Source organism: Macrosteles quadrilineatus, unplaced genomic scaffold (genome assembly GCF_028750875.1).
Source record: "Macrosteles quadrilineatus isolate MER2022 unplaced genomic scaffold, UCM_ALF_1.0 Scaffold_9__3_contigs__length_116548681, whole genome shotgun sequence".
In the NCBI taxonomy this organism is placed as follows: domain Eukaryota; kingdom Metazoa; phylum Arthropoda; class Insecta; order Hemiptera; family Cicadellidae; genus Macrosteles; species Macrosteles quadrilineatus.
In genome coordinates, this window is record NW_026542602.1 from 7,522,883 (window position 1) to 7,547,003 (window position 24,121).

At 35.7% G+C, this 24,121-nt stretch overlaps 1 protein-coding gene across 2 annotated transcripts; it reads left to right on the top strand.

Annotated features, from left to right (window-relative positions):
* The first annotated feature begins 8,378 nt into the window (after positions 1-8,378).
* Positions 8,379-22,519, top strand: LOC129003144 (uncharacterized). 2 transcript variants are annotated; one of them, XM_054431392.1, is made up of 8 exons: positions 8,379-8,398; positions 8,890-9,080; positions 10,298-10,471; positions 11,441-11,642; positions 12,623-12,814; positions 13,943-14,038; positions 17,182-17,438; positions 18,388-22,519. In XM_054431392.1, exons 2-8 carry the CDS (start codon positions 8,894-8,896, stop codon positions 21,870-21,872), a joined length of 4,593 nt encoding a protein of 1,530 aa, XP_054287367.1. In that variant the 5' UTR covers positions 8,379-8,398; positions 8,890-8,893; the 3' UTR covers positions 21,873-22,519. The 2 variants fall into 2 exon arrangements, with proteins under 2 accessions (XP_054287367.1, XP_054287366.1); XM_054431391.1 differs by lacking the exon at positions 8,379-8,398 and adding an exon at positions 8,538-8,701.
* The last annotated feature ends 1,602 nt before the right edge of the window (positions 22,520-24,121 follow it).

Genomic DNA, 24,121 nt, shown 5'->3' on the forward strand with positions numbered 1-24,121 from the left:
AGTCACCTGCAATATGGACACCCTCTTTCAATTTTGTATCAAAAATCATCATAGAGCCGCGCCGACTTAAAATACGTGAGCTTGCCTAATACACAAGTTTAATTTATTGAAATTATTTCATTCTTTTTAGAGCATTTTGAAGTCGGTCGTATTTTTTTACAAAAATAAATTATTTCATGATTTTTAGTGACTGTATAATTTGTTATTTATTAATTACTTGAAGTTTTTTGATAAGCAAAACTGCTTGAAACAATCAAAAATGCCACAGAACAATCATTATTTTTAAACTGCTTGAGTCACCTGTTCAGTTTATATAATCAATGGGTATAAAAATTAACATTTTTGGATTTTCCTTAAAAAAAACAAAGAGTTGTCCATTACATTAGGCCTAATGAAAAAAGAATGTCTTTCCTAGAGACATTGAAATGCCATACATCGTTTCCTGCAATTGGTGTACTTCTACATTATAAAACGAAATACAGTAATGTCTCAAGCCTTTTGGAACAATAAGAAAGTTATTACTCAGCCACCAGCACTAAAAAATCTCTTAAAAGTAGAAAATTGGTTGTTATCACGTATATTACTTTTGAAAAATACGTGTATGAAAGATTGGTTCAGCTAAAAGTGGTGTAAGCTCAAGGTGGTTTTGTTTGCTCAAGATGTAGTCGAAATTGCAAATCAGCTTCCCATTTCCGAAGCATGCATAATATTATAGACAGTGAAGAATATTAATAAACACTCCACATCTTCAAATGCATGTTTAGTAATAAAAATATTTAACACTTTTAAGACGATTGACGATTATGCAATCTCACACCTCTTATGTCGTTTAAGGAATAATTGCATCTAATTTATGTTTAGACCTCTTTTACGAATGCTTTACAATACACCTTAAATTGTCAATATCATACAGCTATTCACTATGTTTTTATAAGTCAGAACATTCAATACTCAAAACAGAATCATACACAAATCAGGTCAAACGTTGAAATACCTTTTTTATAGTCACCAAAACAAAATTCATTTTTTCAATGTAACTTATTTAGTCTCCATGGCAAGAAATAGTTTATTAATCAATATGAAGCAACTGTTTCATGAAGAAACTGTCTGTAGCTTCATTTAAATGGTTTTAACTAACAGCTGTAGGAATGTTATTATTATTTATTGCCTTCTCTGCACAAATGTAAACAATCTGCACAAATGTAAACAAAATGAATGTAGAATATTTAAGGTTTTCAGAATTTTTAACCGAAACAAATATTATACTTAAACATAATATATAAGGTACCAAATAGAAGCTCTCCTGGTTATTTTGGTGGTGAAACCACACTGATCGGTAAAAGAATCACAGAGAAATTGGTGAACATACATAGAAAAAAAAAACATCGCCACAAACAAATTGAGAACCTCCTCCTTTTGTTGGTAGTGGGGAAGTCGGTTAATAAAAGAAATGTTGATTATATTGATCTGTTTTGTACATCTTGAGTATTTACATAATCTTTAAGTCGAATCTTTTTTTAAAGTCATAAATTATAACTATTATATTTGTTTTAAAATAACGCCTGTGCTGTAATACTTAGCAATTGCTCGAATTCAAGAAACAGATACACTAGTTAACATTAACAAGGCGTAGTAAGTATCTAGAAAACTGAGTTATATCGGAATTTTGGTAGGAACAGGAAGCCGGGTCCAGGCTGATTGCGAGTTTCTCGTTGTGTGTGTGACTGTGACTGTATGGCTGTGTAGGTATGTTGCCATGCCAACCGCCACGAGCCACGTGGACGTACAGTAGTTCAAACATGAACCAGTAGAGCGCGGCCCAGATCAGTCAGTCAGTGGCAATGGCAATATTTAAAAACTAGCTGTGTACCCGTTCTACGCACGGGGATCTTATAATATTCAGTTGAAACCTTCTTATATAACGAACAGCAGTTGGTTTGCATATTTTAAGATATGCTGGCCAAACTATTATACATAGCTTCATTTTATGTTGTTTTTTGTTGTTCCGGATCGGTATGACAATCAATAAAAGGTTAAATTACCTCTGTGTCTGCCGGTCGATCCTATAACGGTAGGCTTACTTTTATTTTTACTATCTGATCTCGTTTGCATGGCTCAATCACGTCCTGGTTGAAGTTCGTTCGCTACGCTCACTCACCTGTATGTTGGAGCTCGTTCGCTGCGCTCACTTTCCTTCAGGTTAGCTCGTTCGCTACGCTCACTTGCCTTCAGGTTAGCTCGTTCGCTACGCTCACTCGCCTCCAGGTTGCAAATTAGCTGTTGTCATAAATGTAAAAGAAATAATAGTGCTAGTGCTGCACCCTGTTGGTAATCCTTGTAACTTTAATGCTATTGAACATCACAGAACAGAACCAACTTGTTTAATTGAAACAGCTGTTAAGATTCAATAATTTCATTTCTCATAAGGTTAACATGGGCTTCCAGAAATTCCACGTCAAAAATCGACAAAAACTTGATTTTCAAGGGTTTACTGTTAAATATCTAACTGTCTCATATTCGATGAAATACGTCTAAAACCATCTCATATATGTATAGTATTTGGAAAATAAGTTTCAGGCGGGACAGTGCTATAGTTATTGAGGAGTAGTTGTAATAAAGTGCGTATTTTAGCGTTACCAAGAGAATGACAGATAGACAGACAGACAGACAGAAATTGAGATAAGGTTTGATTCGGTTTCTCTGACCTATGAAATGTAAAAATAACCAAAAAGTTCATTATTCTAAGCAATGTACAGACAAAACTCTAATTTTATTTATATAGATATTATCCAACGGTCGTTTCAGTTTCAGAGCGATCTGTTGTGTTCTTGTTCTAATGTTCCATTGTGTGTGACTGAATCAAAGTCAAAATTATTTATTCCGTAAAATAAAAAACAATATTACAATACATTGTAAGTAAAAAACAACAAACAGAATCACTGAATTGATCACTAACGTTGGCCAGGGTGCTATCGCAGCATTCAACCTTCACCCAAAAATGGTAGACAACAATTTCATTATTGAACCGTATGTTGTCGCCTTAAAAGCATGTATTGCTTGTAAAGATTGGTAAGGATATATTTTGTATCCCGTTTCCAGTGATATGGGATACAAAATATGTCCTTACCAATAAAAGATATTAAAATAAAAATTAAACATAAAATTGGTCAGTCACCGTGTTGTTTATGAGATAAGTTCAATTCTTGATAAACTACTTGATTTTGATTTTTCATATACAGTAGTATCAATATTGAAGTTTACACATAGTACATTGAATTATATTTCAGTAACTTATTCCACATATATCAATATTTCCAAACGCAGCCTGTTGCTACCGGCAAAAGTTACGTTGGCATTGTTTTCGTCAAAACCTTTTAAGTTAGTTTATATATTAGTTACTATTCTGAATCCTGAGCCCTAAACGTGGTTTATATACGAAGTGATGTTGGTGTTCACTAACCTAAATAAAACGACTTGATTGAATTTAAATAAATGAATTAGTTTTGTTTTTATTTGATTACAGTTAAATACGAGTTTGATCGTACAGAGACTGGACAAATGTATTCAAATTGGGAAAACCGACAAATATTCTATTATTTTGTCATGATTGCAAAAACTGTAGTGACGAATAAATCAATGTGAATTTATATTTATAACCTTGTTACCGACCTCTTCTGATGGACTGAGAGCTAAGGAGGTCGTCTTTGGAAAACGCCGAAATATGTCTGGGGTTGTAAATTCTTGGCTAGCAGCTACGAAGGTCAACGAACGTCAAAGAGATGCCGCTGTCTCGGGTTTTCCTTAAGGGTTGGTTGTTAACAGGTGTTCGCACGGTGACACTATAGGGAGAGAAAGTACGGACGGGAGCGAAACGATGTCGGTCAGCGCTAGATCAAAGCTGTGAGACGGCCCATGTATTTCATACTTTTTTTGTAGTCTCGGGGAGAAATTCCAAGCCGGGCGTGGCGCTGTTTTCAATTTCAAAACTTCCTTATGAAGCCCCTGACCTTGGTTGAATTAAATCTTTTTTCCCTACGCTAAGTTTGTTAGTTTATGGTAATATGTTATAAACAACAGACGAATAAGACGTTATACCATAATAATATTATGATGGACTACCATTAGACATTTAAGGCTTCCTTGAGTAAAGTAAACTCACTTACTTACCTCAATGAACCACACGATCACAGGCGAGAGGATAGATGTATGGGTATTCATCTATCCTATCGCCTGTGATCGTGTGGTTAGAGCATGATTATTGAATAGTTAGGTCAACCATATACATTTTGCCAGATAACTTCGTAATTTACTAGACTGCCTCAATCATATTTATACTGACTATTCTACACATTGTATATTAGCATTAGAATACCTCAAAGTTGATGTGATGGACTTAGGAAAAAGATTGTGCACTTTTCCTGACTCAAATTCCTATCAACCACATAGATTTTGCCTTATAGCTTCGTAATTCACTGGACTGCCTCAATCATATTTATACTGAGTGTTCTACACATTGTATATTACCATTAGAATACCTCAAAGTTGATGTGATGGGCTTAGGAAAAAGATTGTGCACTTTTCCTGATGCGAGTTCCTATCAACCATATACATTTTGCCATATAACTTCGTAATTCACTGGACTGCTGCAATCATATTTATACTGAGTATTCTACACATTGTATATTACCATTAGAATACCTCAAAGTTGATGTGATGGGCTCAGGAAAAAGATTGTGCACTTTTCCTGATGCGAGTTCCTATCAACCATATACACTTTGCCTTATAGCTTCGTAAATCACTGGACTGCCTCAATCATACTCATACTGATTATTCTACACATTGTATATTACCATTAGAATAACTCAAAGTTAATGTGATAGGCTTAGGAAAAAGATCGTGCACTTTTCCTGATGCGAGTTCCTATCAACTATATACATTTTGCCATATAACTTCGTAATTTACTGGACTGCCGCATTCATACTCATACTGATTATTCTACACATTGAATATTACCATTATAATACCTCAAAGTTTGGTGATGGGCTCAGGAAAAAGATTGTGCACTTTTTATGTTCGGAGTTTTAATTGTTCGCGTTATGTTAAGCCTTAGCCACGTATAATGTACAGTACGGTCTCAAATATGCCTTTTAAAATACGTCAATTAATTAGTTTTAACTTGTATACACGTTTTATCAATGTATAATTGACATTATATAAATATAAAAACATCATTTCGCACCGTATTGTCATTGATTTGTGTTTCCGACATCCCTGCAAAACACGTTTGTGGCGTCCGCAGGCGTACCAACCCACATCTATTACAATTACAAACCGAAACTTTTCCTGACGCAAATTCCTATAAACCATAAATTATAGATTTTGCCTTATAGCTTCGTAATTCACTGGACTGCCGCAATCATACTTATACTGATTATTCTATACATTGTATATTAGCATTAGAATACCTCAAAGTTGATGTGATGGGCTTAGGAAAAAGATCGTGCACTTTTCCTGATGCGAATTCCTATCACCCATATACATTTTGCCATATAACTTCGTAATTTACAGGACTGCCTCAATCATATTTATACTGACTGTTCTACACATTGTATATTACCATTAGAATACCTCAAAGTTGATGTGATGGGCTTAGGAAAAAGATTGTGCACTTTTCCTGATGCGAGTTCCTATCAACCATATACATTTTGCCATATAACTTCGTAATTCACAGGACTGCCGCAATCATATTTATACTGAGTATTCTACACATTGTATATTACCATTAGAATACCTCAAAGTTGATGTGATGGGCTTAGGAAAAAGATTGTGCACTTTTCCTGACGCAAATTCCTATCAACCATATAGATTTTGCCATATAACTTCGTAATTCACTGGACTGCCGCAATCATACTCATACTGATTATTCTATACATTGTATATTAGCATTAGAATACCTCAAAGTTGATGTGATGGGCTTCGGAAAAAGATTGTGCACTTTTCCTGATGCGAGTTCCTATCAACCATATACATTTTGCCATATAACTTCGTAATTCACTGGACTGCCGCAATCATACTCATACTGATTATTCAAAACATTGTAAGTTACCATTAGAATACCTCAAAATTGATGTGATGGGCTTAGGAAAAAGATTGTGCACTTTTCCTGACGCAAATTCCTATCAACCATATAGATTTTGCCTTATAGCTTCGTAATTCACTGGACTGCCGCAATCATACTCATACTGATTATTCTATACATTGTATATTAGCATTAGAATACATCAAAGTTGATGTGATGGGCTTAGGAAAAAGATTGTGCACTTTTCCTGATGCGAGTTCCTATCAACCATATACATTTTGCCATATAACTTCGTAATTTACTGGACTGCCTCAATCATATTTATACTGACTGTTCTACACATTGTATATTACCATTAGAATACCTCAAAGTTGATGTGATGGGCTTAGGAAAAAGATTGTGCACTTTTCCTAATACGAGTTCCTATCAACCATATACATTTTGCCATATAACTTCGTAATTCACTGGAACTGCCGCAATCATATTTATACTGAGTATTCTACACATTGTATATTACCATTAGAATACCTCAAAGTTGATGTGATGGGCTCAGGAAAAAGATTGTGCACTTTTCCTGATGCGAGTTCCTATCAACCATATACATTTTGCCATATAACTTCGTAATTTACTGGACTGCCTCAATCATATTTATACTGAGTATTCTACACATTGTATATTACCATTAGAATACCTCAAAGTTGATGTGATGGGCTCAGGAAAAAGATTGTGCACTTTTCCTGATGCGAGTTCCTATCAACCATATAGATTTTGCCTTATAGCTTCGTAATTCACAGGACTGCCGCAATCATACTCATACTGATTATTCTATACATTGTATATTAGCATTAGAATACCTCAAAGTTGATGTGATGGGCTTAGGAAAAAGATTGTGCACTTTTCCTGACGCAAATTCCTATCAACCATATAGATTTTGCCATATAACTTCGTAATTCACTGGACTGCCGCAATCATACTCATACTGATTATTCTATACATTGTATATTAGCATTAGAATACCTCAAAGTTGATGTGATGGGCTTAGGAAAAAGATTGTGCACTTTTCCTGATGCGAGTTCCTATCAACCATATAGATTTTGCCTTATAGCTTCGTAATTCACTGGACTGCCGCAATCATACTCATACTGATTATTCTATACATTGTATATTAGCATTAGAATACATCAAAGTTGATGTGATGGGCTTAGGAAAAAGATTGTGCACTTTTTCCTGATGCGAGTTCCTATCAACCATATACATTTTGCCATATAACTTCGTAATTTACTGGACTGCCTCAATCATATTTATACTGAGTGTTCTACACATTGTATATTACCATTAGAATACCTCAAAGTTGATGTGATGGGCTTAGGAAAAAGATTGTGCACTTTTCCTGATGCGAGTTCCTATCAACCATATACATTTTGCTATATAACTTCGTAATTTACTGGACTGCCTCAATCATATTTATACTGAGTGTTCTACACATTGTATATTACCATTAGAATACCTCAAAGTTGATGTGATGGGCTTAGGAAAAAGATTGTGCACTTTTTCCTGGTACGAGTTACTATCAACCATATACATTTTGCCTTATAGCTTTGTAATTCACTGGACTGCCTCAATCATATTTATACTGAGTATTCTACACATTGTATATTACCATTAGAATAGCTCAAAGTTGATGTGATAGGCTTGGGAAAAAAGATTATGCACTTTTTATGTTCGGAGTTTTAATTGATCGCTTTATGTTAAGCCATAGCTACGTATAATGTACACTACGGTCTCAAATATGCCTTTTAAAATACGTCGATTAATTAGTTTTTACTTTTATACACGTTTTATCAATGTATAATTGACATTATATAAATATAAAAACATCATTTCGCACCGTATTGTCATTGAATTGTGTTTCCGACATCCCTGCAAAACACGTTTGTGGCGTCCGCAGGAGTACCAACCCACATCTATTACAAACCGAAAAAGCGCCGATGAAAAGAGCCGCTAACTTCACGACGGTCTATGACCGATCATAGATTAAACATACTTGGGGAGTATGTTTAATGTTTAAGTAAGTATGTTATTTGTAGCGCAACTTAACTAAAAAAATAACAAGACCCTATTATATTCTTGTAGTTTTATTTGACTTTGCCTTATAATCAACGCGTTCAGCTACAACTACCCTTTACAACTTTACTGACAGTAATAAATAAACAAGAAATTGGAGGGAGGGTGATTAAAAAAATATCAGCGACTTCTTCTTCTTGCGTGCGTTTGATGGTCTGATGCTGCTGATGGATGGATAGTGCAGATTATATTGAGGTTAGAATTAGAATTTTGTTTTTGTTCCAAGTCGTTCTCGTTACGTTAGGCTACAGTAACTGAACTTGTGTTAGTTGTGATGTGATATTCATTTAGCTTTTAATTAATTCGTAGTAGGACTTTATTAATTCGAAACCTTATAACATGTATTCAGGCTAATATTTATTCTTGCAGCTTAGTCTATGAATCATTCGGTCACCGTGTTGATGGCATAGGTTTTCTTTAATATTTTTCTTCTAGGTCTTACAGTTTTCAAGAAAGAGGGCTTATAACTAATTTTTCGACTCGCACATGATTCAAACCGTAAGTTGACAGAATAGTAAATTGCTTCGCCTCTGTCATTTGTATGATTATTGTTTATTCCCCATAAGTTAGTCAATTTTATTTGTTTTAACACTTAGGTTACGGTATACCTGATTGTTACTTGGCCTACATATAATGCTTACTCCTCTAAATTTGTTGGCTACTGCATTCTTATTTTTTCTGTTTAGAACAATGGTACGCCATAAAGCGCAACGTGTTTCTGCAAAGCCCAGGACAAAAGATATCGAGATTGCCGATGACACTGATTTTAAATCTATGCTTCTCCCTCCACCAATTTTAAAGGGACTTAAGCAATCTGGATACATAAGACCGTCACCAATCCAGAAGAAGGCCCTTCCTTTAGTAAGATGTGGCCTCGGTAAGTATTTATTTTTGTAGGCTAGCTGAAGCTATGTAGGCCTATCTCGATAGTTTTGATTTGAAGCTGAGTAAGTCATCTCAAGGACAATAAAATTCTAAGTTTTAGGCTAGGCCTAGGCCTAATTATTTAAGTCCCCCAACTTATTTCTTCAAGATTACTGGTAACTTAAGAGTAGGATTTTGGATTTTGGACCTAGCCTATATTGACAAGTACATTTTCCTTTGAATATTAAATCATAGCCTAAGTTACGTAACATACTTTTGAAGCTCGCATATCAACCTAATCCAACGTATTCAGAGGTGGATAAGACTGGTGTCTGTAAAATATCCAATTTAGGCCTAAGCTCAATTCAATAAGTTATCATAATTTAAATTTCACTTGAAACTTATTCTTAGGCCTATCCGTAGTATATGATCTTATCAAAAGTTATAACTAAGGCATAGGTACCTCTGTTCATTATCCAGCAGATAAGTCATGACCTAAGTTATTAGCTCATGATATAGGCCTAATTATATTAAAGTTAATATTAATTAATATATGCCTAAGTAGTCGTAGGAAGGGATAATCTGCCCGTCTCCCATGTGTCCAGCTTAAGGTCTACAATTGTTTTGTTTAACTACAGTAAAGTCCCGCTTACAGTATTGAAGATATATGAGACCAAAAGCAACTCGTTTATCACGGAAAATGTTACAAATATTGAAGGTTAGATTAGTATATAATCATAACATCGTAAATTAAGCACTTAGGTACCTACCTTTAGGCTAGGCCTACATTACTCTATTGAAGATACCTTTTATAGACTTCTCTAGTTGTTATACAAGCTAAATGCAACCAGTCCTGAGTACATTGTAAGAAAACGGGGAAATTCAGCTTTCAAGTGTTGGCATCACTGTATCTGTAACGTGATGAGTAATGGTTGGAATCTTTGTACTTTTTCCCACGCTAACAACAAATAATCTAGGTATTCTATCTGTCTGTAGGCGTCCCAAATTAAACCAAACATAAATTTATAATTAAGTTAGAATCCTTTTTAAATTGAGTTTGGTTTCTAAAATTTTATAAAAACAGTAGATTTAAACTCTTACTCCCCCTGCATCCTCATTTTGCTACAAAGCTAGAGTAGTAAAAGTGGCTAGTAGTTATTAAATTATAAGTAGGCTTACAATTAAAAACTTGCGATTTTAGTTTCAACGAATTTGAATTTAAATTTTCAGATCTAATTGTGCAGGCCAAGGCAGGCACAGGAAAGACTTGTGTGTTTACTATAGCCGTGCTAGAAATGGTGAAACCCAACCTTCCACATTTGCAAGCGATAGTATTGGCTCCGACAAGGGAAATAGCTTTGCAGATTACCAGCGTCATCAATGCCATAGGGCAGTGTGTTGAAGGTAAATAACGATTTATGGATATTACTAATTTGTTATTTGTGAGTTTAACACATAATCTGACAAAAGAGAACAGAAAGTTGTCGGATCTCCAAAACCACCAGATTATCGCAATAATATGCCTACTTAATTTAAATAACCTGTATCCCAATCAATGAAAAGTCAACTTGTGGTACTAGTACCTACCAATATCATGTTGGGCATACTTTAAAATTTTCAAACTTCAAATTCCCTAAAGGGAATTTAAGTAGGACTCTTTTAGGTAGGTTAGTTAGTTTATAAACTGACAGCCGTATAAATATGAAGTACAGCATTGGTCCTGTAAAACATTCTAACTTATAGGCCTGGTTAATATCCAAATGGAATTTGGATTTCCTACTTCCCTGTCTTAAATTTTTTAAAGGTTACCAAGGTCAAAAAAGGTTAAAAGGTAACACACTCCAGTTCAATGACAAATAATAATACAAAGGCATACTTAATTATTCTATATGCTCTTCATTGTAAGGAATGAAAAATTTAACTTAAATTGGTAAACCAAAAAGACAGTAGCCTCCTGCAATCACAGAAATAATATTTTGGTTCTGAACAGACATTGGCCAGTAACTCATTAATCAATTTTGGAGTTCTTAGTGTGTTGGACTAATAAGTATTTTGAAGGATCTAAACTGGACTCAGCTATCAGATCATCGCAATAAATCGTCCTGACCAAAGAATGAGCTGGTTTTAGACAATAAGAAAGCCACACAAGGCATTTTGCTCCAGTCTACACTCATTCTTCTCTCATATTTGGGTTATAGGTACGTCCAGTAGCTTCCAGATTTTAAATGGATGTAACAAGTCTCAAGTTCCAATAGAAGCTAAAGAAATCTTTATATCAACAAACTTTGGATGTTTGCAGTTGTTGGAACATTTAGTAAAACATTTACTTACTAAACAAATTTACATAGGCCTAACCTATCTTCCTGCTTGTAGGGCTTAAGACAAGCTGTTTCATCGGAGGTTATCCTCTCAGTGTGGACGTAGACAAAGTGAAAGGATGTCAGGTGGCGGTGGCAGCGCCTGGCCGACTGAAACATCTGCTGGAGAAGGGACTGCTCAACCCTCGACACGTTCGACTGTTGGTGCTTGATGAGGCTGACAAGCTCATGGAGAAGGTGTTTGCCAAGGATATCAAGTAAGAACTTAAAACTAAAGATGTACATTTTTGTTTTGTCACTAATCTTTTTATTTGAGCATAATTTTTAACGACTGTAAAGTTATTTCATTTGAGTGATGTTTTCAGTAATTTATCTTCAGAATTTCGCTTGAGCCACCACCTATTGTGTTCCTCATTTGTACAAATTGTGGTTTTTTTAGGATTTTTGTTTTATTGTAACTACTATACATTTTTTGTTTGTGTATTTTGATTTTGCCATTCTTCCAGCTTTGACTGGGTTTGTGTACTAATCTTCGTTATGATTTACGTACTCGCTCACCTAAGAACGGAATTAGATTCCAGTTCCCGAAGCATTGTGAAGGTTTGTTTTAAATTTTTGTGTTGGAAAACGTCTAAAGTTAATTCCTCTACAATACCAACATCAATTCAATCCATCATAGATTAAATTAGAAATGGATTAAATTACTGTGCTGTATTGAGTAATCCATCTTTAGAAGTAAATTACTGTATTTTCAGGCTTGTAATATTCAATTTTTAGTGTCACAGGAACATTGATTGAATGTGCCATTTAATTACGACTATCTTCTAGCGTTGCTGCTATTGTTCTTACCTGGCCATAATTTATTTGTTTGATGTTTATTTTGTGGCCATTATTAGGCCTATTTATTTGTTAATGTTTATTCGCCAATGCATTAGTTGTATTTTTTTGATTTAATGGTTTTTATTGTTTTAATGGATCTACCTGCGTTAGATGAGTTAGGCCTACTCATCAATCAAATGTTTCTAGGTGTCTGTGGGTGTTTTTTTCGCCATAAGTTTGATGACAAGAAATTTACTGTTACCAGTCGTTGTGCTGACACAATGGTATTTATTTAAGTTTTATGTGCTCGTATACTTATCAGATGGTCTCTGATTCTATGGTTGGATCTAATGTTTCCGGATTTGATCAGAAGCTTTTTGAGACTGGACTATGTAACTAAAACCGGTTTCGTTTACAGTGAGATATTCAACCAGCTGCCAGAGAGTAAGCAGGTGATTGCGTGTAGCGCTACCTACACGGATCAGCTGGTCAAGTTCCTCAGTGACTACATGAACTCAGGTCAATATGTCACTCCGCAGCAGATGGACGGCTCCACCATACTGCTGGGCGTGAGGCAGTTTGTCAGTGTAGTTCCTAGACATGTCAACAGGTTAGTGTTAGTGTTAATCAGTTGAAATATGTTGGTTTAGTTTTCTGGCATAATACTGGAAAAACGTTTTATGGGGGTAGCATAGCGTTTGGATTTCCTATAAAGTAATTATATTTAACCTGATTTCAGCAATCAGATTTTTCGGTATTTAGCATCTAGTTTCAGTATATAAACGTCTTCTATCCTTTTGACAAGTTTAATGTGTCATCGTCTCTTATGAAATTTTTCCATCCTATCTTCACATTTTAGTGCAGTAGGCTCTAGTTTGGGACAGTTTATACAAATCACTTCAGGCTATGCCTTGGGGTACGTCATCATTACGTTGAAATTTATTGGGATTTAGCGGGATTTGAACTCACATACTCAGTGACAAAAGCTTCACATTTCATTGCATGAGATGACTGCAATTAAGGTATACCTGTGGATAGCAGCTGTACATGTGTACAGCCTGAAAATGTTGTTTCATGGTTCTGAAACAAGTTGTAGATTACTACCATCTGACACAACAACAGACATTCACGCTATTTCCAAAACAAAAGATTAATTAACGTAAATCAACACTTGATAACAACTGCACAGTCCTCTAGTAGCCCTAGCGACAAATTTGTTGTTTACAGCATCATCTGCTTTTTTGCAATAATCATGTCGTGTATAAATTTCTTTCTACTTGAAGGTGGGGACAGATTTAGGATCCCAAAATGTCGATCTTTTGTTTTAATAATCAGAGTGTCTACAATTAATCCTTTAAATAATACAAAGGTGCAGTAGAGCCCTCCATATCTGTTGGGTGGTAAATGACCACGTTGTTTCATAATTTGCCATGATATCACAGGTTAAAATAACAACATAGATGCAACTAGCTCATTTACTGCCAGGAAATAAACGTTTGTGTCAACTATACTCTTGAGTTAGACAAATTGAGAAAAATAATAAAAAAGTGAATTATAACTGAACAACTTATGTTTGGACTTGTGTGCAGTCAAAACATTCTGTGGTATAATTTACTGTAATGTAAAAAAAACTCATTGGAAATCCCATTTTTAACATTATAGGTTAATCATTTACCAATTGAAATTAAATGATGCCCAAATTATTTTACCCCTATAATGATGCATTTGTTGTTTTCAGATTAGCACAACTCAAAATAAAAGAGAAGAACCTTCTTTATTTGTTGCGGTCCATATCTTTTGACCAGTGCCTTATCTTCTCCAACTTAAGTACCAGGTATGATTTTTTACTACATGACAGTATGCTGGAAAATTTGACAGTATTGTGTCTTGTGATGTTTATTTTAAAATTTCTTACTGTAAACTTGAAAATCCGTATTTCTAAAGGCCAAGTACTGACTTGGGTACATATGGCCATGGCAGTAAGTATGTAGAGCTGGGAAACTCCTCTAACCTATTTGCCTATTTCTAACTTTTTTTACCATTTTTCCCCTAGTTAGTCTATTCATGTTGAATATATCCTCCACTGTCCCTCCCCATACCACTTGTGGTTCACTCTCTCTTATTACCTTTCCAGGGCTTGTCAATGTTATAGGCAACGACGCTCTGGATAGTCAAGCAAAGTACAGTTTTGTACTATACACAGCACCAGAGTTCTGCTAATCTAATGGGAACCTGTCCCTATTCGAATTATCAAATGTAAGGATTAAACATACACGCAGAACATTTTTTGAAAAATCAAAACAACTTTTTTTTAGTTTAAATGTCCATATGATGTTCCTGTTATCACACAACACCACGATTGCTGCTGCTATCTTGGCAATGTCATGATCATTTCCCGCGGATGTATTATGTGTGTCACACCAACCTTAAAAGAGAATTAACAAAACAGTGTTGATGAATGGATGCTTAGGCATGGGTTATTGGCAATCATTCCAAATTTATGACAGTAACATTAGCTCCCAAACAGGTGGTTCAGATTGCCAAGACTGTTTTGTAACTATTGTAAGAACTGAGGAACCTTACTGAAACATCATCAGTTTTCTTTGCCAAGAATTGCTTTACCTTCCTACTTTTCTTTATCAGTAAGATTTCTTTGGCAACATTTACATTAGAGGTGTGTCAATACCAAAATGTATCAATACCGGTACCAATACAAAAAATAAATAAAATAATTCTCGTTAACGATAACATTTTCTGAAATTTTTCACAAAATTTTCGATGTTATAGATCTTTCATACTACCTACACCAAACTCTATAAATTATGTCCTTACATAAAGTATTTTTTAGGGGTAATTGGGTGCATTTTAGTTAAAGAAAAATTAATTCACCCAATAAAAACCACAGAAACATCACTTTCCTCTGCTATATGGGCAATATATCTGAACCCCCCCCCCCCCAGGGAAACAAATCATGGACAATGTCTTGCAATAACAGCATAATCCTAACATATCTCCATCAGTCGAGTAGCCATCATCATCATCTTTTGCAATCGTGCCAAAATGAAACGTTATTGTTGCCATCTGGAGTAGAGGAAAAATCTTTTATCATCCCCCACGCCCGTGTAGACATCATCATGGTCTCCCGCTGTTGCTTTAGAAAAAGTTCAGGTAGGAAAAACCACACAGAAAATACACAATATTTTGTCTCCCACAAGATTGAAATTAATTTTTTTTATTTTTATAGATTGGCCGAAAAGTCCCTTTATCCGAAACACCACTGATCAGCAAATATAGGTACGTTAGTAGTATGTTGTTAGGTGGGGGAAGAGAACAAAGGCTCATTCTCCCTTCCCCCACCACCGCTTCGGCCCTAAAACACCAATTAAATTTATCTTTAATGGAATGGGAATTTTCGGCCAACCTGTACATAATTTTTTAAGTCTTCTGTGTGTTCTATCTCATACATATTGTACTTCTAAAAGATAACTGCTATCTCTTTATTCTACATATCTCAATCCTGGCTTAGAGAATTTTCTTGAACAAAACAAGCCTTAGTAGTGTGAGACTTCTGTATCATTACAGAAATTACTCAAATGAAAATAGCCTTATCACCAATCTTGCTTTCTCATTCCTGTGTTCCTTATCTTATCAAAGTTATCACTACTTTTCCTGATAAATAATCCAATGTGTCAGCATAGATTGTTGACTTCAAGTATGAAGGTTTCTGATTAAATCCAAACAACAAACAACGTGAACTAACATATGAGCAAATAATGAAATGGAGAGCTGACGGAATAAACTAAATGAGTGATTTTGACTACATAATCTGAAAAGAATTATTAATGGAATTAAGAATAACTATTGTGTAACACGATACCTCCAAGGGGTCATACCCCCATATCCCACGTATTCAACAAGCCATCTTTCTTCTTCCACAGCAGAGACACGACAACCGGTGTTTCCGTCGTGTTCCCCTACTCTCATCGGTGCGCATGCGCGACCATAATGTCCTAGGCTGTGTATCATGGCTTGAGCTCACAACGTGGCGGGACATTTAAATTATTCTGGACTGACCTCCACTAGTCAAAACATTTCTATAACTCAATAACTCAATAACTCATTTATTTAGCAAGATTAACATTACAAATGCATTAGCCAAGTCAAATTTACTAAAAATAACTATTAACTAACTTTTAAAATAATTAAAATTAAAATTCATGAGGACTGTCCGTCAGCGAGAAAGGCGCGGACACTGTAGTAGCCTTTACCCACGAGAAATGACCTCAAGTGCCTTTTGAAGCATCCCGGATCTGATGTGGACTTGATTTGAAGTGGGAGAGCATTGAACAGTTTGATGGCATTATAGTTTAGATGTCTTTCAAAGAATGTGGTTGAATGGGCTGGAATTCTCAGATTGAAAGTATTGCGAAGCAGATACGAGTGGGTGGATGTGGTGTGGATGTCTATGCTTAATTATTGTCATTGGGCTATAAAATATGTTGTGTAATATGTTGGTGTTGAATGACATTTGAAAGGCATTATTGTCTGTATTCTTGCCAATTAAAGTACTGTACTATAAAAGTTATTAGCCTATATTAGCATAATAATTTCTAACACACAGCAATAACCAAGTTAATTTTTGTATAAAAGAAGTGTTTTAGCTCGACGTCAAGAAATAACAGTAAATTATGTTTAAGATTAGTTTCTTATTAGTGTCTTTTCAATCCAAATTTTGTAGAGTTTGTGTTTTGACATTTGACCATTGTGGTGCAACTATGGCAGTTAAATAAAGACAACCACACTTGTCATTTGTCACCCTTGTCTGTACTTGGAAGATATCAGGTTTTAGACAACAGAACTGCTGTACTTTCTGATTGTTTAAGCAGGCTGCATACCACACCCTTCACCCTTCTTAATATTCCTAAAGCAAATCCTCTCTCCTATGAAAAACAATATGAAAAACTACTAATTTTCCAGGGCTGTGAGCCTGTGCAACCTACTGAGGAAGGAGGGGTGGGGAGTGGAGTGGATTGCTGGTCGACAGCCGCAGGAGGACCGAGTGGCAGCCCTGACTCAGCTGAGGGATCAGCGAGTGAGAGTGTTGGTCACGACGGACCTGACGGCTCGTGGGATCGACATCGAGAACGTTAACTTGGTCATCAACCTGGACCTGCCGCTGGACCATCACACGTACCTGCACCGCATGGGTCGCGCCGGCCGCTACGGCTCGCATGGTGAGTGTCTACCCGAATGTGATAATTTGGTATAGTTTCAGTTGTTGACCAGTCTAACTATTCGGTATCTGTGGTGTAAACAGGTGGATTTGGCCTCCTTAGCCCTTGGGGTTTTGTTTTTGCCCCCTTTGATATGATTTATCGCAGAGAAAAATCTATTTAAATTGAGGCTATTGATAGTTTCTAAATTTGAGTTTGTAAGAACAAAATTCCATTTTGTTAATTCATGAGTTTTGATTATTTGATTGTCAGTTATCCTACCCAGTGTAAAGCAATACTCTCTACAAACGATTTAATATCAAGAAGTCTACAAATGTTTTAGTAAGACAAGTCCCTTGCTGATCAGAAAGTAATGGACGTTTCCGTATGACGGTCACTAGGTGTACGCTGAATAAAGACATTTTTATTTATTTATTTATTTACACCGATCGCACATTTTAAAACACAGATAGGTTTTCCTCCTTAGTCTAGTCTTCCCAGAGGAACTTTCAAACTGCAATATTAAATTTGGAAAAGTGCACTGCAATTAAAAATCTGGTAGTTGTAAAGTGTCATGTGGTTTTTGTTGGCCAGGAACTTAAAACCTGCAGACATTTTTTGTCAAGTGTGTGAAGTGAACGGAAACAACATAATGAATGGAAGTTGTGTCCAGAACTAGCAGTATTTTCAACTGCAACTCACATTTTTATCTTGAATATTGCAACAATGGGCAGTGCAACGCTATGACGTATGTGTATTCTATAAATCTGTATAAGATACCTATCATTCACCCGTCTTGATTCACCTAGTTAGAACAACAACCTGTGGCTTAGTGGACAATTATATCTTCATGTTATTTCCTACTGTAGCAGTAGTGTTTTTTTTTATTTTGTAAGTTTGTATAGTGACTACTCATTACTCAATATCTAAATGAAACATATATAAATCTGTCTACTCTATTATGTTTCAGGTATCACGATCACAGTGGTGTCCGAGGGTCCAGAGCTGGCTGCCTTCCAGAAACTAATCGGGAACATCGGAGGAACTACTCTAACAGTCAACCGTGTTCCTCAACACCTGAACAATATCGATCTTTGGAAAATACCAAATGACAAGTTTGAAAAAGTCTGTGGTATTGTCGACATCAAGCCTTCAATACATCCCGAAAAGGTAGGAGATAGTTCAACGAATACAGGGGAAACAAATTCTTCTCTGAGTGCTGATAGTGAGGATATAGGAATCAGTTCAGCAAGTACTGCTGAAAAGAATTCTCCCGAAAGTAGTGATTTTGTCGATTCAGACAGTTCAACGAGTACCGCTGAAAAAATATCCCCTGAGAGTGATAGTGAGGATTCCATAAAGGAAAATAAGGGGGAAGATAATGCCTCGGGTGCAGGAAACAAGTATTTGCTTGAATATAGGAAGGATTGTAACGAAAAACATAGTATGAGTAAAGTTGTGACTGCTGAAAACAGTTACTCTGAAAAGAATTCCTGTGAAAGCAGTGATGATGAAGATTGTGTCAAAGTGCTTAGCAATGGTGCTACTAATGGTGAAAAGAATTCTCCGGAAAGCAGTGATAGTGAAGATTATGTTAAAGAGTTTAATGAAAACACTAGTACAATTGATGGTGAAACAAATTCTCCTGAAAGCAGTGATAGTGAGGATTATGTTAAAGAATATATTGGAAATGGCGAGAAGAATTCTCCGGAAAGCAGTGAGGGTGAAGATAATTTAAAAGAATCTAAAGGAGGCAACGGTGCCACTATCAGTGAAAATTATTCTATTAAAAGCTCTTGTATTGATGATTTTATTAAAGGATGCAATGGCGAAATAATCGTCAGGCAGATAAAAAATGCCATTGACCTGACAGGAAAAGTACCTAATGTGACAGAAGACTCAGTTAGTCCTAATGATATGCAATGTAAGAAATCTAAAGGACTTTCTGCAGAAACCATTTCTCTAACCTCTAATCACAGCACTAGCACTGATGAAAAGTGCTCTCCAAAAAGTAGTGATGATGAATTGTGTGCAAATAGTTGTCTCAAAGATAAATCTATTTTCTTGGAAAATTTGCGTATACGTGATTTTTACAAAATCGATAGTGATGACATAAAAGTTATTGCAGGGCCATCTCTATTTGCTTTGAAAATGCAAGAACATTGGCGGGAGGTTTTGCCAGTGGTGGTGAATGAGTTCAAAGTTCCTTTAAATACACCAATAGCTTCATTGGATTCTAAGCTCATCAGGGTCAGATATTGGGACAAGAGCCAAAAGTACGGTGGTATTAAAATGTATACTACTTCCAATGAAGTGCCATTGATAAATTTTGAAGAGAAGAAAGAAGATAAGGCGTTCCTGAACTTTCAAGATATTGTATCTGGTTTAGAGGGGGGATTAAAAGTTGATGAAAAGTCGGAAGATAATGCTGTTAGTACAGATAAGCCGTTGTTGAGCTACGAAAGTATTGAAGCTTATTTAGAAAGTGGATTTCCTAAAGTCCCAAAAGAAGTTTCAGAAAAATGTGAAGAAATTGACCAAGTACTTGCAAAATATATTGAAATAAAAAATAGTTCAGAAAGTGCTCTAATTTATTTTGATAGTTTTGACCTAGTTGGATGGTTGGCAGTAGATGGACTACACAATGTTGTTGAAGAGATAAACATTAATAATTGTGATGTTTATGAGTTCAAATCAGTTATTTGTCCTTCTGGCGAAAATCACATTGAAGTTTTGTCTTTACTTAAAGGGTCTAGTAAGGAAATGAATGATTACATAGATTGTTTTACCACACTTAGTGTTGAAAACCTTTCATTAGCAAACCTATCTTTGCCAAACATTGTACAGAAATTGAAACAAACTCAGTCAACATGTTCATGTAGATTACTTTGTGGTTCTGACTTCCAAGCAGATCGTCAAGAAGTACCCATTATCAGTAGTGATGGTAATAAGTCTACAATGAATGTCAATGTAGTTTGTCAAACTAAAAATGAGTCAGAAAGCAAAAGTACAGCAACTTCTTGTAGAAACTCAAGAAACCATCCAACGAAGGGGAGGAGATCCAAGTCAGCATCTAGAAACCGCAAGAAGAAAAAATCATTTTCCGAACACACAAATTTGGAAAACATAGCACAAAGGAGTAAAGATGCCAAGAAACCAGATTTACAGATCAATGTTACTGGCAAACAATCAGACCAATCAGATAATAGTGATAATTCTGGTATTTATGTAGATATGAATTGGAAATCTTCCAAGAAGATCGCCCATGCAAATGAAGACGAAAAGACTGTTACTTGTGATACCGTTTTACTTGGAGCCAAACCTAAAAAAAATCAACAGCCCAACCCAAAAATTAAAGGTGTGAAGTACCAAAATGGTTTTGATGATAGCCCTCGGAAACATAGAAATTCTGATGACAGTTATGATAGTTGTGATTCAATTGATTATGAAACTACAGATTTAGACAAGAATCTTTCTTGCAAAAATCCCAGTGAAGCAAAAAGAAAACATCATCTTGTAAAGCACCAAACTTCTTCTAAAGATGCCTTTGTGGAATCATATAATAACCATACATTACACAACCAAAGATTAGAGAGCCCTCACGTTTTGCACCACAAAAGGCAACCTGTTGAATCCCGCAATAAACATGTAAATAAATCTCAAAATGTATACTTATCAACTGAATATGAAACTGGCTCACCTTCTTTCAGATCACTTTCAGCCACTTCAGCTGAAGAAGATAGCAAGAGAAACACTAAATATCATGAAGACAAGCACAAAACATCACAGCACAATCCTCAAAGTAGAAAGAATGAATCTTTTGACAGCATCAGTTCCATTGAATTAGAAATTTCTAAGTTAAGAGAACTCAATGCAATACACAACAGCAAATTTAAAGCCATGAAAAAGCAACATGATAGACACAATCGGGTTTTGAATGAGTCTGATGAAGGCTCGGAAGAATCAGGCGCAACCAATCATCATTCATTCCAAACGGCCTGCTCTCAACATTGTAGTGAAGATATTGATAGTTCCTATGAAGATATGAAGTCCAATAGACACATTCACTCAAGCAGCAACGTTGATGAAAACCATTTAGAAATTCATAGTCAGATGAATAATAAGCCTAGGTCAAAAAGATATTCTCACAAAGAAAATAGCCAACAGAGAAGAAAAAGACATGATCAAATGTATCTTCAAGATCAAGAACTTCCTCAAAATGTGTATACCCAGCATGCTGACCAATGTGAAAATCATGAGTTCGCTCAGGCCAACCAAGACAGTCATTTGCAAGCTCAATCTCAAGACCTTCCTCATTCTCATGGAAGTGGTTCATCAAGACTAAAGGGTGAGAATTTACATGAAATGTGGTATAAAGATTGGTATCTGCGAGTCCGCCAAAGAGCAATCCAACTTGCAATGATGGAGTACACCAATAGTATGTCTTCAATGTAGAAAAATCCATCCTTCAAAAATGTTGTGGTCAGTGCCAAGGCATTTTTATTATTTATTTGTCCTTTACTGACTAAACTTTTCTGATCCTAGTCACTTAATCATTTTCAGTGCTTGGCATTTTGCCTTCTCATTAGAACCAGGCTTAGGTATGATGGATTTTCTTACGATGAGTTTTAAAGTGTTATTGTATGAATTTAAAAATGTCTTTTTGTTGCTCTCTGTTTTTTATTCATGTGAAACATTCTCTTATTAGTTAGACCACATTTCCTAATACAACTATCTGATCGAGGCTGTGAAAAGAGTATTCAGTAATTGCCATAAGTTTGTTATGATTTTAATACAACAAAATTGGATACCTTATTTTAACTCATCTTTTAAGTTTTTAAATTTACAATAGCTAAAATATTATTAATTCAAATAAGTCATATAGTTAAAACGCAATATATAGAACGATTTCATGTACTTATGTTTCAGTCCAAGTTTGTTGTTGTACCTTTGACAATTAATTGTTAGTCTATTTTTGACTTTTGTAAATATGGTACATGTGACCTGATATGTTTTGCTTACAATTAAACCTGTAATGTATTGTGATACTTTTGTAGTTGTGTAAAGAAAAAATAGTTTGAATAAAAAAGTAATTAAATTTACCAATTGTTGTTATTTTAATTTCTTAGTAGTTGATTATAACTGGAAGTACTTATCTGGGAAAATAGGGGAAGCAATTATAGATAAGTTACTTAGTCAGATTTTACATGAAAAGGAGTAAACTGAGTAGTCTGTCAGTTATATGAGAATGCAATTTCACTTTGAATTTTGTTGGAAGCAAATACATCTGAGTGGTCTTTTATTTGATAAATTTTAAAACCACGACAGAGCTGCTACAGTTTCTAACAGTAAACTAGTAATACGCTTATTCTGCGCGTAACGGGATGAGTGAACATGAGCGCAGCAATGAAAGAGTCGACCCACACCTAGCCTACTTACCGGTGTCACTGGTAAACACAATGTTATTTGTATGGGCAAATCAACCAAATCTTAGTCAACAACAATCCTAACTTCTCGTCCATTAATTAACCAAAGTCATTGGTAATATACGTAATGGATTTCCAACAGTTATCGATTGGAGGTAAATCCATCGTTCCTGTACAAAACGTCTTTTGATTAAATGAAGCCTATTTCCATATTTGTTATGAGACCTATCATAAACAAAACTAAGCCAAACTGAACTAATCCAACTTAACCTAATTGCCAAAGCACGGTGTAAGGAATCTCCTAAAAAATATTGTATGACTTACAATGATTTTTTAAACAACGATATCGTAATTATGTCATCTAAAAATGATTAAAAGTCCAATATATGTTTATCTAACTAATGAATCTAAATGCCATAAACGGTCCCCACACTCCGCATTGCTTGCCTTAACCACTTCCATCGCCACTACCTACGTCATGGACCTCGTTCCCTCCCTTCCCTCAGCATTTTACATTGAATGTACATTAAACTACCACAAACTCTTCCCACATTCAGAACTTCTCGCCTTTGCCAAATCCTTCCCTACTTCCTATGACGTGGACCTGTTTTCCTCCCTTCCCATATCCTTTTGGTATATTGCAAATGCATTAATCTAACTGCCACCAACGGCTCCCACACTCCGCACTGCTCGCCTTGACTACTTCCTTCACTACTTCCCACGTCGTGGACCTGTTTCCCACCCTTTCCATGGCATTTTAGTATTGCAACTGTTTCATTGCAGATACATAAATCTCACTGTCACCAAAGGGTTCCCACACTCCGCACTTCTCGCCTTGACTACTTCCTTCGCCACTTCCTACGTCGTGGACCTGTTTCCCTCCCTTCCTTTATTATTGCAATTTATTAGTGCATTTTATTATTGCAGATACATTAATCTAACTGTCACAAAGGGTTCCCACACTCCGGACTGCTCGCCTTGACTACTTCCTTTACCACTTCCTACGTCGGGGACCTGTTTCCCTACCTTCCCATAGCATTTTAGAATTGCAGTTACATTAATCTAACTGTTGCAAAGGGTTCCCACACTCCGGACTGCTCGCATTGACTACTTCCTTCACCACTTCCGACGTCGGGGACCTGTTTCTCTCCCTTCCCATAGCATTTTAGAATTGCAGTTACATTAATCTAACTGTTAAAAAGGGTTCCCAAACTCTTGACTGTTCACATTGACTACTTCCTTTACCACTTCCTACGTCGTGGACCTGTTTTCCTCCCT

What these genes read in the sequence shown, in the direction of transcription:
- LOC129003144 (XM_054431392.1), top strand. Translation starts at nt 8,894, where the DNA reads ATGGTACGCCATAAAGCGCAACGTGTTTCTGCAAAGCCCAGGACAAAA. An exon ending in GTGTTTGCCAAGGATATCAA is followed by an intron (nt 11,643 to 12,622) that starts GTAAGAACTTAA and finishes TTTCGTTTACAG; the next exon opens with TGAGATATTCAACCAGCTGC. An exon ending in TTCTCCAACTTAAGTACCAG is followed by an intron (nt 14,039 to 17,181) that starts GTATGATTTTTT and finishes CTAATTTTCCAG; the next exon opens with GGCTGTGAGCCTGTGCAACC.